Source organism: Leptonychotes weddellii, chromosome 1, assembly GCF_054177405.1.
Source record: "Leptonychotes weddellii isolate Sample4059 chromosome 1, ASM5417740v2, whole genome shotgun sequence".
NCBI classification, from domain to species: domain Eukaryota; kingdom Metazoa; phylum Chordata; class Mammalia; order Carnivora; family Phocidae; genus Leptonychotes; species Leptonychotes weddellii.
Window position 1 is genome coordinate 96,635,297 of NC_138369.1, and position 13,319 is coordinate 96,648,615.

The 13,319-nt window shown below is 36.7% G+C and overlaps 1 protein-coding gene across 3 annotated transcripts; it reads right to left on the minus strand.

The window, feature by feature from the left end:
* Positions 1–452: 452 nt before the first annotated feature.
* Positions 453–13,288, minus strand: CCNL1 (cyclin L1). Of its 3 annotated transcripts, XM_006729362.3 has the most exons (11): positions 12,883–13,256; positions 12,507–12,581; positions 11,909–12,018; positions 6,166–6,286; positions 5,023–5,087; positions 3,218–3,317; positions 3,009–3,113; positions 2,772–2,913; positions 2,223–2,334; positions 2,010–2,108; positions 453–1,304 (listed from the first exon to the last, which is right to left on the minus strand). In XM_006729362.3, the coding sequence occupies exons 1-11, from the start codon at positions 13,183–13,185 to the stop codon at positions 956–958; spliced, it is 1,581 nt and encodes a 526-aa protein (XP_006729425.1). In that variant the 5' UTR covers positions 13,186–13,256; the 3' UTR covers positions 453–955. The 3 variants fall into 3 exon arrangements, with proteins under 3 accessions (XP_006729425.1, XP_030879640.1, XP_081684654.1); XM_031023780.2 differs by lacking the exon at positions 2,010–2,108 and having other exon boundaries at positions 12,883–13,261; XM_081828528.1 differs by lacking the exons at positions 453–1,304; positions 2,010–2,108; positions 2,223–2,334; ... (1 more) ...; positions 3,009–3,113; positions 3,218–3,317 and adding an exon at positions 3,900–4,781 and having other exon boundaries at positions 12,883–13,288.
* Positions 13,289–13,319: the final 31 nt, after the last annotated feature.

Below are 13,319 nucleotides of genomic sequence, written 5' to 3' on the forward strand. Positions count from 1 at the left end.
GGGAGCCTCATTTTATTACTGAATCCTCCTAGCCTAGATAAAAACCATCACTAAATAGCTAAAGAAAAACTTTAAAGGTCAATAGTTGGGTCTGATTTTTACTGTCCTTTTAAAAGTTTTGATTTGTTCAAGAGGGTAGCTCACTTAAAAATAACCTTATAGTATCATTTCTTAAGTTAATTTTCAGTACTATTTATGTGGCAAATGGATTTCGATTTGAAGACTGGTTTAGTGCTACAGTATAATATTTAATACTACATTGTTGCACAACTCCCGTTTTTTCCATATGTAAGGCAAAGACTTACAATAGCTCCCAATGCAGATACTAACTGCATTTAGTAACCTCAAACCATAGCTAATGGAAGAATAGGTTTGTCAGAAAATCAGTACAGGCACTTTACTATTAAAGTTTTACTTTTTAATAATTTATTTAAATAAGATATTTGAAGCAGTTTAGAAAAAACAAGATTTGTATTTTATTTCCTTGTAAAAATCTTTACACATGCAGACAAACCAGTGTTAAGAAAGTATTCACCATCATTTAAACAAATAACCACTTAAATAGAACAGTGTCTGCAATTTTATCTGTATAAAAATAAGATACATTTTTACAGAATTCACGCTCCAGTTCTTATAGCAATAAACAATACACAACTATAAGTACAATTGAACCTGACCATGGTTTTTAATTAGATACTGCTAGGGCATTTTAATGTGCAAAAAAACCCCCAAAAACAAAAACCAAAAAGAAAAAAAAACAAACGAAAACAAAACAAACAAACAAAAAAAACATAGTTCTTTCCAAAAGAAAATGTCCTCAGTGTTTCTAGAGACCTAGAGGGTTTTAAGAAATCAAATCCTAATCAGTTTGCTTTTAATGTTTTTGATTATGAGTCCATACATCACACTGTAGATAGGCAAAACCAGGAATTGATGCAGGCTCAAAGGAAGAAAGTCAGCGCCTGTGCCTGCTATGTCCTGAGCGACTGCCACCATGGTGCTTGCCTTTATGGGACCTCTCAAAGGAGCGAGACCTTTCACGCCTGTCCCTATGATGTCCCCTTTCATGCCTGTGTTTCTTGGCAGCATCTGAGTGATCCCGAGACTTGCTCTGAGATCGAGAACGAGATTTTTTCCTTTTATGACCATGTCTATTTGAACTTTTTAAGTCATCTCTGGTATGCTTGGCCTTAAGATGAGGAGAACCATGATTATGATGTCTTCTTGGGCTTTCACTGTGACTGCGTGACCTGCTTCTTGATCTTGAGCTGTATGTTCCAGATCGGCTCCGCCTATTATTATAACTTAGATAATAAAAATTTGAGGTTTAGATTCAGTTTCTGCTGTGAACAGATTATTTTGGTGGTGCTTATAACAAGTTCAAAACAAAACTATTGACCTATAGCAGTACAGGCCAGATGGAAAACTTTCATTAAATCTCCCTACCCCTCACTAACTCCCATCCAACCTATATTAGACAAATCTTAAATGTACTATGTCTCTATATGCCAAAGAGAAGAGTACTTAGTAATTTTTACAGTGTCCTGGATAGCTATGCTTATTATTGAGTATCTCACACATGCTCAAAAGAGCCACTGAACAGATATAAGCAGTTAGTGATCTAATTACAAAGCTACTAGGAAAGACTCTTTGGCTATGATCAACTTGAGTTTTGGTTGTTAATTAGCAGTTAATAAAATATTAATATTTTCTGAGATTTTCACACATTTTAAGCAGGATATTATAGCTTTCCATAGCACTTTGTGGCCAGCCCGTACACTTCTTCAAAAAATGGGCAAAGACAGAATAGAATGCTCGTAAGCTACACCACACCAAAATAAAAAAGCCACATATAAGCAGGACCTATTTCCAAATTCATTTCTCATAATTTACCTCATGTTAAAAAACTAAATCTAACCCAACTGTGAAAACATCTACGTTCAATTTTTTTAAAAAGCAGGAACCTTACTCCAAATAAGACTGCTTTCTCTTAGAGAATATTTACTTACTGTCTTCTTGGAGTATGTGATCTAGAACGTGATCGCGTTCTTGACCTTGATCGACTAGCACTTCTGCTATTTCTACTTCTCTTGCTGTCTTTTCTTACACTTAAAAAAAAAAAAAAAACCAAAAAACCCATTATTTTAGATACATGTTTAGTATGTTAGAAATTAACACATAAAAGATTCCTTAGACCAGTTTTCTAACTCAAGTATACTCACCCATTGTAAGGGCTTTTGGAAGCCTGTTGTCTGTCCTCAGGTTCTTTCTTGACAGTCTTCACATTAACAGAGATTGGTGACTTCTCTTCAGCTTTCACTTCTCTCGGTGATGCTTAAAAAAAAAAAAAAAAGACATGTTACCTATTGGGACTTAACAGAGGGCCAAAAAGTTGTTTCTAAATGTAAATCAAAATACCATGCTTTCAAGTATTAGTCTTAGTCCTGAGTTGACTATCATGGGAGAAAACAGTAACAGCTTCTCTTATCATTGTTTATATGCCACTATTAAATACTAAAGTTTTAAAAAAACAAATTTATTTTATTTATTGGGGGGTGGGGTGTGCAGAGGGAAAGAAAATCTCAGACTCTGCACTGAGTACAGAGCCTGACACGGGGCTGGACCTCAAGACCCTGAGATCACGACCTAAACCGCAATCAGGAGTCGGATGCTCAACTGACTGAGCCACCCAGGAGCCCCTAAGTGCTAAAGCTTTCGAATAACCACACACCTGCAGTGCCCAAATCATTTCAATTCTGAATGTATCTTACATGGTTTAGAGGCTGGAGAAAATCCACCAAGGGTTGAAAGGGCTGGAGTTCCATCGGGATTCAACCCCTTTGCTTTTAATTTGGCTTCTTGTAAGGCTACTTTTCTTTTCTCTACTTCTTTTTCCAGCAATTCATAGTTTGGCTGATGGAAGAAAATGAAGTTAGTATTTTTCCCTTATATTAGTTTAGACTCTTAAGTACTTAAAAAGTAAAATACAAACATGAGTAAACAACTACCTTTTTTCTGGTATAAAGCCTAAGTGTTTCTATGCAGATTTCCTGGATCTCCTCTTCTGTAGTACCAAAAAGAAGAAACCAATGGGGACGAGTTGGTAATGGAATCTAAACCATAAAAACAGAATGCTTTAGACCAAATTTCAGTTTTTATCAGGACTGCTAATTCTTGTGATTTATCCTACAGAACAAAACAGGCTATATATACCTACCTGAAGAGCTCTAGCCGCAAGGTAGATACAAGCACATGCTATAGTCTCTGGTTGAAATCGAACAAATACATTGGTTCGAAGACTGTCATTCATATAATTCCTGAAAAATATTTCAACCATAAGCTTTGTACATAAACAAAGTCCTTCTGAAGCTTACATAAAATTGGAGACTCAATCTACTTTATTCTTTTTTCTTCTCATATTTATATTCATATCCTCATATTCTAGCATACAACAATTCTTAACTCAAAAATCAGTAAGAGATAAGAATTTAACACTAGAACCATTCTTCAGTTTTCCTATATATGACCAAAGTCCTTTAAAATAATTCCATATTATTATTCCAAATAGAACTTTAAAAATAAGTTTTTATGTTTTTCTAATTTTGACATAACTAGCTTCAGAAATGATAAACCACTCCAACAATACTTCAAGCCATTAATTATTGACCAACTCTCCTTTATCCACAATGAAAAGCAGTGTCAACCAAGTTCTTTCAAAAACTCAAAATACTGTGACAGGGGTAAAAAAGGCATTTTCGGTAAGCACTCACCAAGTTATATTAAGAAATCTCAGCTACTTCAGAAAATTTAGGTAGGGAAGAGCAGTAAATATACAAAACAGCCTTGTTTACATACCTTTTTTGTGACTAAGTATAAACAAAAGCAATAAACTACTTCAGTTAATAAACTACTGGACTTTTTTTTTATTAGTGAACCCTCCCCACAATATCCCTCAAGTATTAAAGAAATTTCACAAATTGTTTAAAAGATTAAAAGACTATTTCTTAAAAATCCTTACCCATGAAATAACTGCATAAATGTTTTATAGAGCATATTATTAAAAATGTCATGCATTTTATAAAAGCAATTAGACTTTTCTAATATTACTAATATTTACTGAGTCCTAAAGAAGCATGGCAGTCATTAAGTCCAGAACATAAAAATTACGTAAGTCCTGCACATCATCAACAGTCTTGAAGAAGTAGTTGTAGCTGGACCAAATTCCTTGTTTTACCTTAAAATAAGCCAGCCCTCCAAATCAAACATCTTCATGTCAAAAGTAAAGTGCTTATGTTAATATTAACATCTCTTTTAAAAATGTACTTCTATTATTATTGCTTCAATAGTCCAGCAGCTGTAATTCATCCAGTATGGGAATGGTGCCCAGTTTAAGCTGCAAGTTGTAGTTTCCTTTGGTAGAATCCATGGTATACATACTAAAAATAGAAATCTAAGTCAAACTCCTAACAAAAAAAATCATTTAATTCATAATGGCTGGACAACAAATCTATCAAAAATGAACTATTCATTTTGATAGTTACAGGTATACATTATATACATAGGCATGTTGAATAGTTACTTCTAGAAGCAAATATACAAATCCTTTTGACACCCCGACAGAACTAGAAGATGCTGCCAGATGGATATGGACCACTTCAGTGAATCTCGGATCAGAGCTTGCACTGGATTGGCTGGAGAGCAGGGCAGCCAATCAGGCCATCCTGAGGTCATGGGCTGAAGTGCAGAGGGCAGAGTTCTATGACTTACCATCATGGACTACCCTTTAATTAAAGAGTAGAAAAAAGAACAAAGTTAAATTGAGTTCTCCATTGAAAGCAATTAGTCAAGCCAAGAAAACAGGAAGCAGAAATAAGCATTATTTACCTTTTGGTTAAAAAACAAAAAAAAAACAAAAAGCACCAAAACAAACTCCTCTCATTATTTTGGAAAAGGAAACTGAAACTTACTTTATTTCTGCTTCTGTTTTCCTGGCTAGGAAAGAAATGTAAAAATGTAACTTACCAGGCAGTCTGAACCAGGGTTTGATTACGTTCACATTCTAAGACTTGTAAATACATAACAATGATCTGAAGGACAAGGGAAAAAAACTCAATTTAGCATATCAGTGGGCCTTTCAGAGTTCAATGAATATAAGTAATTGAAATGTTAGGTGCACGTTTTAACTCTTTTACGAAACTGCACAGATAATACAGACCAACCTAAAATGTACATTATAGGCAATGTGGGTTTGTTATTCTGCTACTAGATTCTATAAAAACTTTAAATATGATCCAAAATTGCACAGGAAAAAAAATGAGAATTAAATCAATTAAAAACATACCTAATTTCTAATGAACACTTTACTATGTGACAGGCACTGTGGTAGATTATTTCACTTAATTTCCGAAGTACAATTCTCCATGTCCCAAACCCGTACAGACTATGTTTAAAGTTACACAAAGAGTATGATATTATGTAAGACGGTGGGCATTAGAATAAGTAAACACTACTCTTTCTGCAGTGAAGCTTATCATGTTTAAGTGTGATAAATAAATACTACACATGTAAATAGCTTCACAGTTCAAGTCAGAGCTTTCTGGACCTGTATAATCAATCATTCCCATTTTACAATCTTGAAGATGTGGAATCTGAGAAAGAGATATCTGTCAGTTACAGAGCTAATGGCATAGACAAGTTTCTATCGCAGATAGTCCTGTCCCCAGAGCACTCATATGGTAACCACTGTGCTCTTATGATGATCGTATGTAAGCCAAGAGATACTGGAGAAATCTATAAACGTACAATAATGGTAACAGAGAGCAAGCAGCCACCATGCTTTGAACATTTTACTGTGCGACAGGTAGCATGCCAGGTACTTCTGCGGATGTGTATTATTTACTCCTAGGAATAAGGTACTTCACTGTTTTCTAGGTGGGGAAACTGGGTTAACCACAGAGGAAAAAAAGAACTCTATGCCCACACAATGAAGAGTGAAGATATGAACCCAAGTCTTTTTGACTCCTATTTTAGTGATAAGTTTATAAAGAATGCTTTTAAAAACCAAGGTTAACTCTCAAAAATAACCGTAATATAAATTCATGTAAGATACAATTTTAAGAAAAACCCTAATACTTACGAATATAATTTCTGCACTCTACAACTCACCTTATGGGGATGCTTGACATGAACACAAAATCCCAACTCCTTTAGCACCCTCCTCTCTGCCTTGATAACTTGATTTTTGGTGTTAATGTAGTTCTGATCAAGGATCAGGGGGCTTGGAGTCCTATAGTTTGTAAGAAATAAAATCAAAACTGTTTTGCACATCCAAAAAATTTTATTTGTGGCATCTCCATTTTCCCTTCCAACCAACTATTGGCAACAGAAACCAGCTTTTTAAACTCCTGCAAACAAGTTAAAGCATTAATCTTGTGCTGTCCAAGTTATGCTAATTAAACATATACTTAACTAAGTTTCTATAGAAACTAACTCGACCCCCTGTAGTGAAAAATTCACTCTAATGCTTCTATCTAGCCTTTGTTGATCTTTTTCATGATTATCTTTTAGGTGTGTATGTATATATACAGATAAACTTATGTGATCGTTGCTTTATCATCACAAACCCCATTAGTCTCCACAGACTCTTTCCAATGACAAAACTAATTTGCTCTTGAAAATATTTACTATAAAGTCTTATAGATAGTGATTTTACTCGTTTTCTAAAATATCAACTCTCGGCTAGTTTATGGCCAAAGTAAAAATCAGAGAGGAAAAAATGGTAGGTAGCTAATCCAGATTCTCCTAAGTGGATAATCTGCTTAAACAAATTGTTCTAAGAATCCACCACTGTCAAAAAAAATCTGAAAACTAAAGATTCAGCTCAATTACAAAAAGAAATGTTTTAAAAATCAGATTCAAAACTAAACGTGACCAATAAAAACTAAGCTTGAATTTGGTCTGAGTTGTCATTATTAGGCAGAATAACTTTCTTTAGAATGCAACGTAAAAGAGAAGGAAGACCGTAATGAGGGAACCAGAACAACACTCAAGGTCTGTGCCAGACTAAATTCTGATAGCTTCTAAAAAGCTGTAATGCAGAAAGCTATCAATGGTTCAATGCTTTGGAAAAAAAGACTATCTGATTTAAATCTTAAATTCAAAACGTTTTTTTCAGTCAAGACTTTTGGACTTTCATTTCCCAATGTCATTTGATATGTTTTTAGATCCAACCACCAAGAAGTACATTTTCATTAAGACATGATTATATGGTGTATACATATGGGGAGAACATTTAAATATTTTTCCCCATACTGAATTCATTTTCAGCCAAAATATTCAAGAGTTTTTGCTCTGGACAGAACACAGCATCTATTTTTAAAAGATAGTCATTCTGAGTATTACCCCAACTCACAACTCATTTTACCATGCACACCAAATCCAGAAAAATGTAAGCTCGTATTTAAATACATCCATTTGAATATTAGAAAACAATCTGAAATTAACTACAATTAATTAGCCCTGCAGTGACATATTATCTAAAAATCTTTCATTTATTTTCCTTCCTAACACCCATCTAAAATATAGCAACTGGAATTCTTATTAGACTATATTTCAAATTATTTCATACAATGATTTTTATCAATTACATTAAATAAATTTGGCAAATTTGGCAAGATGGAAACTAGCTTACTTAAATTAACAATACTGAAAATTAGCTTCCCTCAGTTCAATTCCTATTACCGCTATGAAAAGTGTGAAGAATGAGGCCACCAACTGGACAGGGGACTGATTTGTAACATAAAAATATAACAATAAATCTATCTGATCAGAACAACAGACTACAAGTTAAATGCTCTCTGGGAAAAAATTAATTTAACTTCAGAGCAATCAATGTTCACAAGAAATATAACCCAAAAATCTTAAGGTTTATAATTTTTCAGGGTTTCTCACCATAACAGGAAATTTGCAAAAAGTCAAATCCACATCTCAGACTCTCAAAACTAGTTATTTGATGGCCCTCCTTCAACATGTATTAAGAGACAGAATCTATCTCCAGTGTCGTATTTGCCTGCCATTAACTCTTTCCCCCCTGTAATTCAGACCGTAAACTGTACCATTACAGTCCTAAAATTTTACAAAATCAATTTTCTCATTTTCTCCCTTTTTGTGTTGAGCAAACTCATCTACACCTTTTATTTACTAAGCCTTTCAGAGTTGCCTTCAAATTCTGTTAACATTCATTTCTTCTGCAATTAACCAACTAAACACTTGTTTGAATAATGGCTACCATCTGATTCCCAAATCAGGCTTACTCATTAATTAATTCTGCTTAAATGAACTATTTTTCACTTATTCTGCCACAATATTCACTTTCCCTTCTTTGTGTATCAAAATCCCAGTAACACCAAAACCCAATTAAATAAACCACAGACTCATTATTCACTATAATGCGACTGTATACTCAACTTCTTGCTTAGGCCTTCTATTACCTAATTTTGAAAGTTAACAACTTTGTAGGTATGTAATTTACTATCTTCATTTTGTTAAGAATTGGTTTTAAATGAAGGAAGGCTCAATGAGCATGTAATTTACAACTGCCATATGAAGATTATGTTGTATCAGAAAAAGAAATGAGTCCCCCTAAATCAGCAGTATGAAAAGGTTAAAGAAAACCGTCTAAGCAAGTGGTTTCCTTACTTATGTTAACAAAGTATCAATTAGTACTGCCTATGGGAGCAAGCATGTAACACTGAATTGAGGCTTGCTAGAATTTCTTCATCTCCAATTCCGTAAACTTTCCAGTAAGTTTTAGGAGATGACATTCTTAAATCTCTTAAAAAGAGAACTTTCATCTACTCAGAGAAAAAGTAATTTTCAACAACCAATCAAACCTAACTCTACCTCTCCCGCTTTTGAGTTTGTCAGATTTTTCAAATTAAATTTAAATGAAAAGAACAATTTTTAAATTTTAGTCCTAATAGGAAATCTTGGACTTTGATCACTGGAAGTTTATCTGGTCTCTCAGAATAACTGTTCCTTCAGCATTAATTGATTTAGTTGAAATACAACTTAACAGAAAAAAAAAAGAAAAAAGAAAAAATTAGGAATAGGAGATCCAAACATGGTCACTCTCACTCATGTGGTACAAAGACCTAGAAAATTTGGAACTAGCTCTTCAACAGACTATACTAAAAAATGAGACTGAGTAGTTTACAGAGAGCAGACTGTTGTTCAATATAGAAAAATGTGTAAGGCCTACTCCAAAGGAATGTTCCTTCTTTAGCAGTGTTTAAACAAACTTAAGGCCACCACCTTTAGAGCCACCGAAATAAACTGAGAAAGGTTGGACTAAATGACAAGATCACTTAATACCCTTCCAACTTCATCTGTGATCTATACAGATGTTGAAAATACCACACCATATTCATCAATGAGTGATTGCACCAGTCTGAAGATCTGTCTTCCTTTAGAGAAGGCTTCAAAGATGCAAGCAGGCTCCTTACAATTACAGAAAATGCTTAATTTTCTGGAAATATGCTGCATCTCAAAAGCAAATTAAAATTGGAAACTGCTAAAAAGGCAATTTTCTCTTTCAATTCAGCCATTTATTCCAAGCTTAATTATGAAACTACAAAAAATTTGGGGAGGGAAGGGGGGGTATCAAATAATCCAGGATAGGACTTTGGCACTGGTACTTTCTAAAAGCTCCTCTGGTGATTCAAAAGTGTAATCAGGACTGAAAAATGACCAAAAAGCTACAAAAATGATACGTCCTCTGTAATTACCAAGATCACACTACAATTTAAAGCTATGAATAAACCAGATTAAAACAGCATCATTAAGATAAACCGATATGCTATTAACTAAAGTATAATACTGATAGTATTTTCTAGTGATATTACTCTACATAAAAATATATCAAGCTATAGTTCTAATAACTTGGACAGCAAAGACAAAAGCTTGTAACAAGAAACAGGAGTTTTTCTAAATGGTTCACCAGTGGCCAACCTGTTAGTCCCCGATTCCAGTGACCTATTCTCAGAGCACTGGCTTCTCCTTGGGGATTTTCGATACTTCACTCACTGTTGCCATGACGACAGCTTCATCTCTATGTACCACTCCACATCACCCAGGCTTTGGTAAATGTAGCTGGTCGCTGTATAGTCGGTTGCAAGGGAAAAAAGAGTTGAAGTTAATAACATATACAAGTTATGTGTCTGAGTAAACTTGTAATATGCATAGAAACACTTTTACATCCTGCTTTAAAAAAAAGGCTTCCATGCAATTAACAACTCCTTTTAAATTTCATGCTATAATCAACTTGTAAGATTGAGACAAAGTCAAATTCTCTGTAATAATGACCACAACACACTATTACATCAGACACAGCAGTCAGTCAGGTGAGATGTTTTAAATTCCAAGGTTTTTATGGTTAAGAAGACCTACTCTGACATCAAGGAAGAATACTCTAAGTCTCAAAGAAAAACTTCAAAGTAGATAATCATTGTTAAGTGATAATACAATAGTTGGCTCAATGATTCAAAGAACACGGACAGAAAACTCCTTTAGGCAAACACAGAATCCTTTGACTAAGGACAAAAAGCCTTTTTATTACTGTCATTTTGTTTTAAACACCCTGAAGAATCAGCTAGATATCTAAAAACAAATTTTATTCAGACCATACTAAATACCAATTTGAAATCTTCCCAATTTCCAGGGATTCCTCACCAAGAAGCTAAAAGATACTTTAAAATGAAATAAAAAATTAGTCTATCCCTGAACATGGTTAGGATGAAGGAGAGAAGATGGTGGAAAAAGAATGTAAGAAAACTGAAAAATGCTGTGAAAACTATCTGGGTAGCAATGTTTCAGACTTTCTAACTAAAGATTACTGTTTGTCTCTGAATAGGTCCATTACTGCCAACTTATAGATTCAGCCAATAACGACCACTCACTTAGGATACTAATTTGGCACTGACACCCAACCCCAACAACTTAAAATCCTTTTATAACTAACTCCCATAGCGTAAGTTTATCTAACATCACCACAATTTCTTAACACAAAAACTAACCTATGCCAAGTATATCCTTCTGTAGCATGTACTGGAAGTCACCTCTAGATGCAGGAAGCCCTGCAACTAAACTTTTTGCACTGCCTCACATGAACACATAGGTCCACATAAAGTGTTGTCATGTAGCCACAAAATCTGTAAAATGACACTACTTGGTCTCTATTTTCTTACTTCTTACAAGATCAAATAAAATAGGCCTTATCTAAATGTAACCCAATCAGTTAGTTATTTCTCTACCCCACTCACTGATACTGTATCTGACCAAAACAAAATACCTGTTTAATCCCTTTGACTTCAAACTTCAAACTTTATCATCCTGCAGTCCTTTCAGATCCGGTATTATGCGATATATCGTAGTTCAATGTTGAGAAGTATTCAAACAAAAGCCAACCTCAATTGATAAAGAATTAACTGGGACTTCGAGTAGAAAAACATAATCTACACAAAACTTTGCCACAATATTAACTTGAACTGCAGTGTTCACACTTCCAGCCTTCAGTCTTCCAAGAGAGGGGAGGGGGGGAATAACTTACAGAATACACTCACACTTGAGCCAAACGTATTCCCTTTCTTGTTTAATCTTAAGCCACAGGACTGGCTTCACAGCACTGTTAGGATTGTCCATAAATGCAACTGCCTCTACAAACTTTAGATAGCTGGTTAATTGTGGTTTGTTTCAAATTAATTTAAGTATTAGTGAGCTCCTATATGAATTTTAACACCTAAATTAAAGCCGGTTTTCCTTTGCATCAGTTTTGAGAGGAAAGAATGTTTTGATGATTGGTGCACAATACAGTAGCAGCAAGAAATACTGTGTTCAATAATGCCAATCTTACCTTTTTCCTCTTAACTGGCGCAGATGGTGAAATACATTAATCACATCTCTTATTCTTCTAGGTGCTTCTTCAATTTTTGATGCAAGATTAATACAAGCCATGGCAACGATCTGAAAGAACCCACAATCCAATGAAAGATTGTTAGATTATAGCATTATCAAGTAAAATTAGGAAAAAGTGACCCCCCCCCCCCCAAGTTTAACTAATTCTGATGAAAAACTTTTAGGATACAACTGGGACATCTTTTGGTGAAATAAAAGTACGATGGACCTTTCTAGGCCATAGGCTTAGCAGATACGCTAATACTACGTTTTCTTTTTTAAGTAATATTAATTTTGAATACAGAGTCAAGCTCAAGTCTCCCCGCAGTTTTGAATTTGGTTAAAATGTTAATTTTTGCTAAGGGAGCACCTGGGCTCAAGATACGCTTTATAGCTTTCAAACACATTCCAAAAGTCTTTCCTTCTCGGTTGGTGAGAACTAGGTACAAAGGCCTAAACTAACCACTCCCTTTCTAGAAAAGCTGGCTGGAGACACTACCCCCTCCTTTCCGTTTCCGGATGAAGAAATCCCTCACACCCGCCCCCGCGATGCTTACCTCGAAACTGTGTTTGACGAAAGACTTGGAGTAGAAAAAACGATGAAACAACACCTGCCCCGTTGCCATCGCCACCTGCAGACAAGAGACAAGAACGGAGGCGCAGGGGTCAGGCGGGCCCGCACCAGGCGCCGCCGCCATTTTGTGCCGCCGCTCGCTCCCCCTCCCCCTCCCGCCGCGAACTGCTCGCGGCCCGGTCCTCCCTTCGCCTCTGCGTCCTCCCGCCCTCGACACACCCGGGATCCGGCTGGGACCCGTGGCTGGAGAGCCCGAGAAGGCATCTCCACCCTGACGAGACACGGTGATACCGGGATGCAGCGGAAGGGACAGCGGGGAGGAGAGGCGCGCTCTGCCGGCCCGGGGCCGGCGCACTGACCTGCGGCAACCGGAGGAGAATGCCGGCGGCTTGGATGAGCTCGCAGCCCAGGATGCGCAAATCGGTCTCGCTGGGCAGGTCGAGCCCGTCCTGCATGGACGGGGTAGGGGAAAGCCGCTCCTCCGGAATCAGCGAGTGATCGATGGTGAGCGAAACTTCCGAGTAGAGGCGGTCGCCGATCAGGATCCCTCCCGTCGTGGTCGTCGTCGTGGTCGTCGTCCCGGAGCTGGAGCCGCCCGCGCTCGGGGCGGCCGACGAGGCGGCGGCGGCAGCGGTTGCGGTCGGGTGAGGCCCGGACGCCATAGTCTCAGCGAGCTGCACGCACGCCCAACGCAGCCGGAACCCGGAGCGAGACTAACCAGCGTCCTCGGCGCGACGGATATTCCCGTGACCGCCGGGTTCTGGGCCGCTTCACGCAGCGTGCGCTTCCGCCCTGA

Bases quoted from the DNA above. Each gene is read 5' to 3' on its own strand.
- CCNL1 (XM_006729362.3), bottom strand. From the start codon at position 13,185: ATGGCGTCCGGGCCTCACCCGACCGCAACCGCTGCCGCCGCCGCCTCG. The intron at 6,287-11,908 runs GTAAGATTGGCA...TACAAACTATAG, and splicing joins CGCCAGTTAAGAGGAAAAAG to GACTCCAAGCCCCCTGATCC. The intron at 1,305-2,009 runs GTAAGTAAATAT...TTATTATCTAAG, and splicing joins TCACATACTCCAAGAAGACA to TTATAATAATAGGCGGAGCC.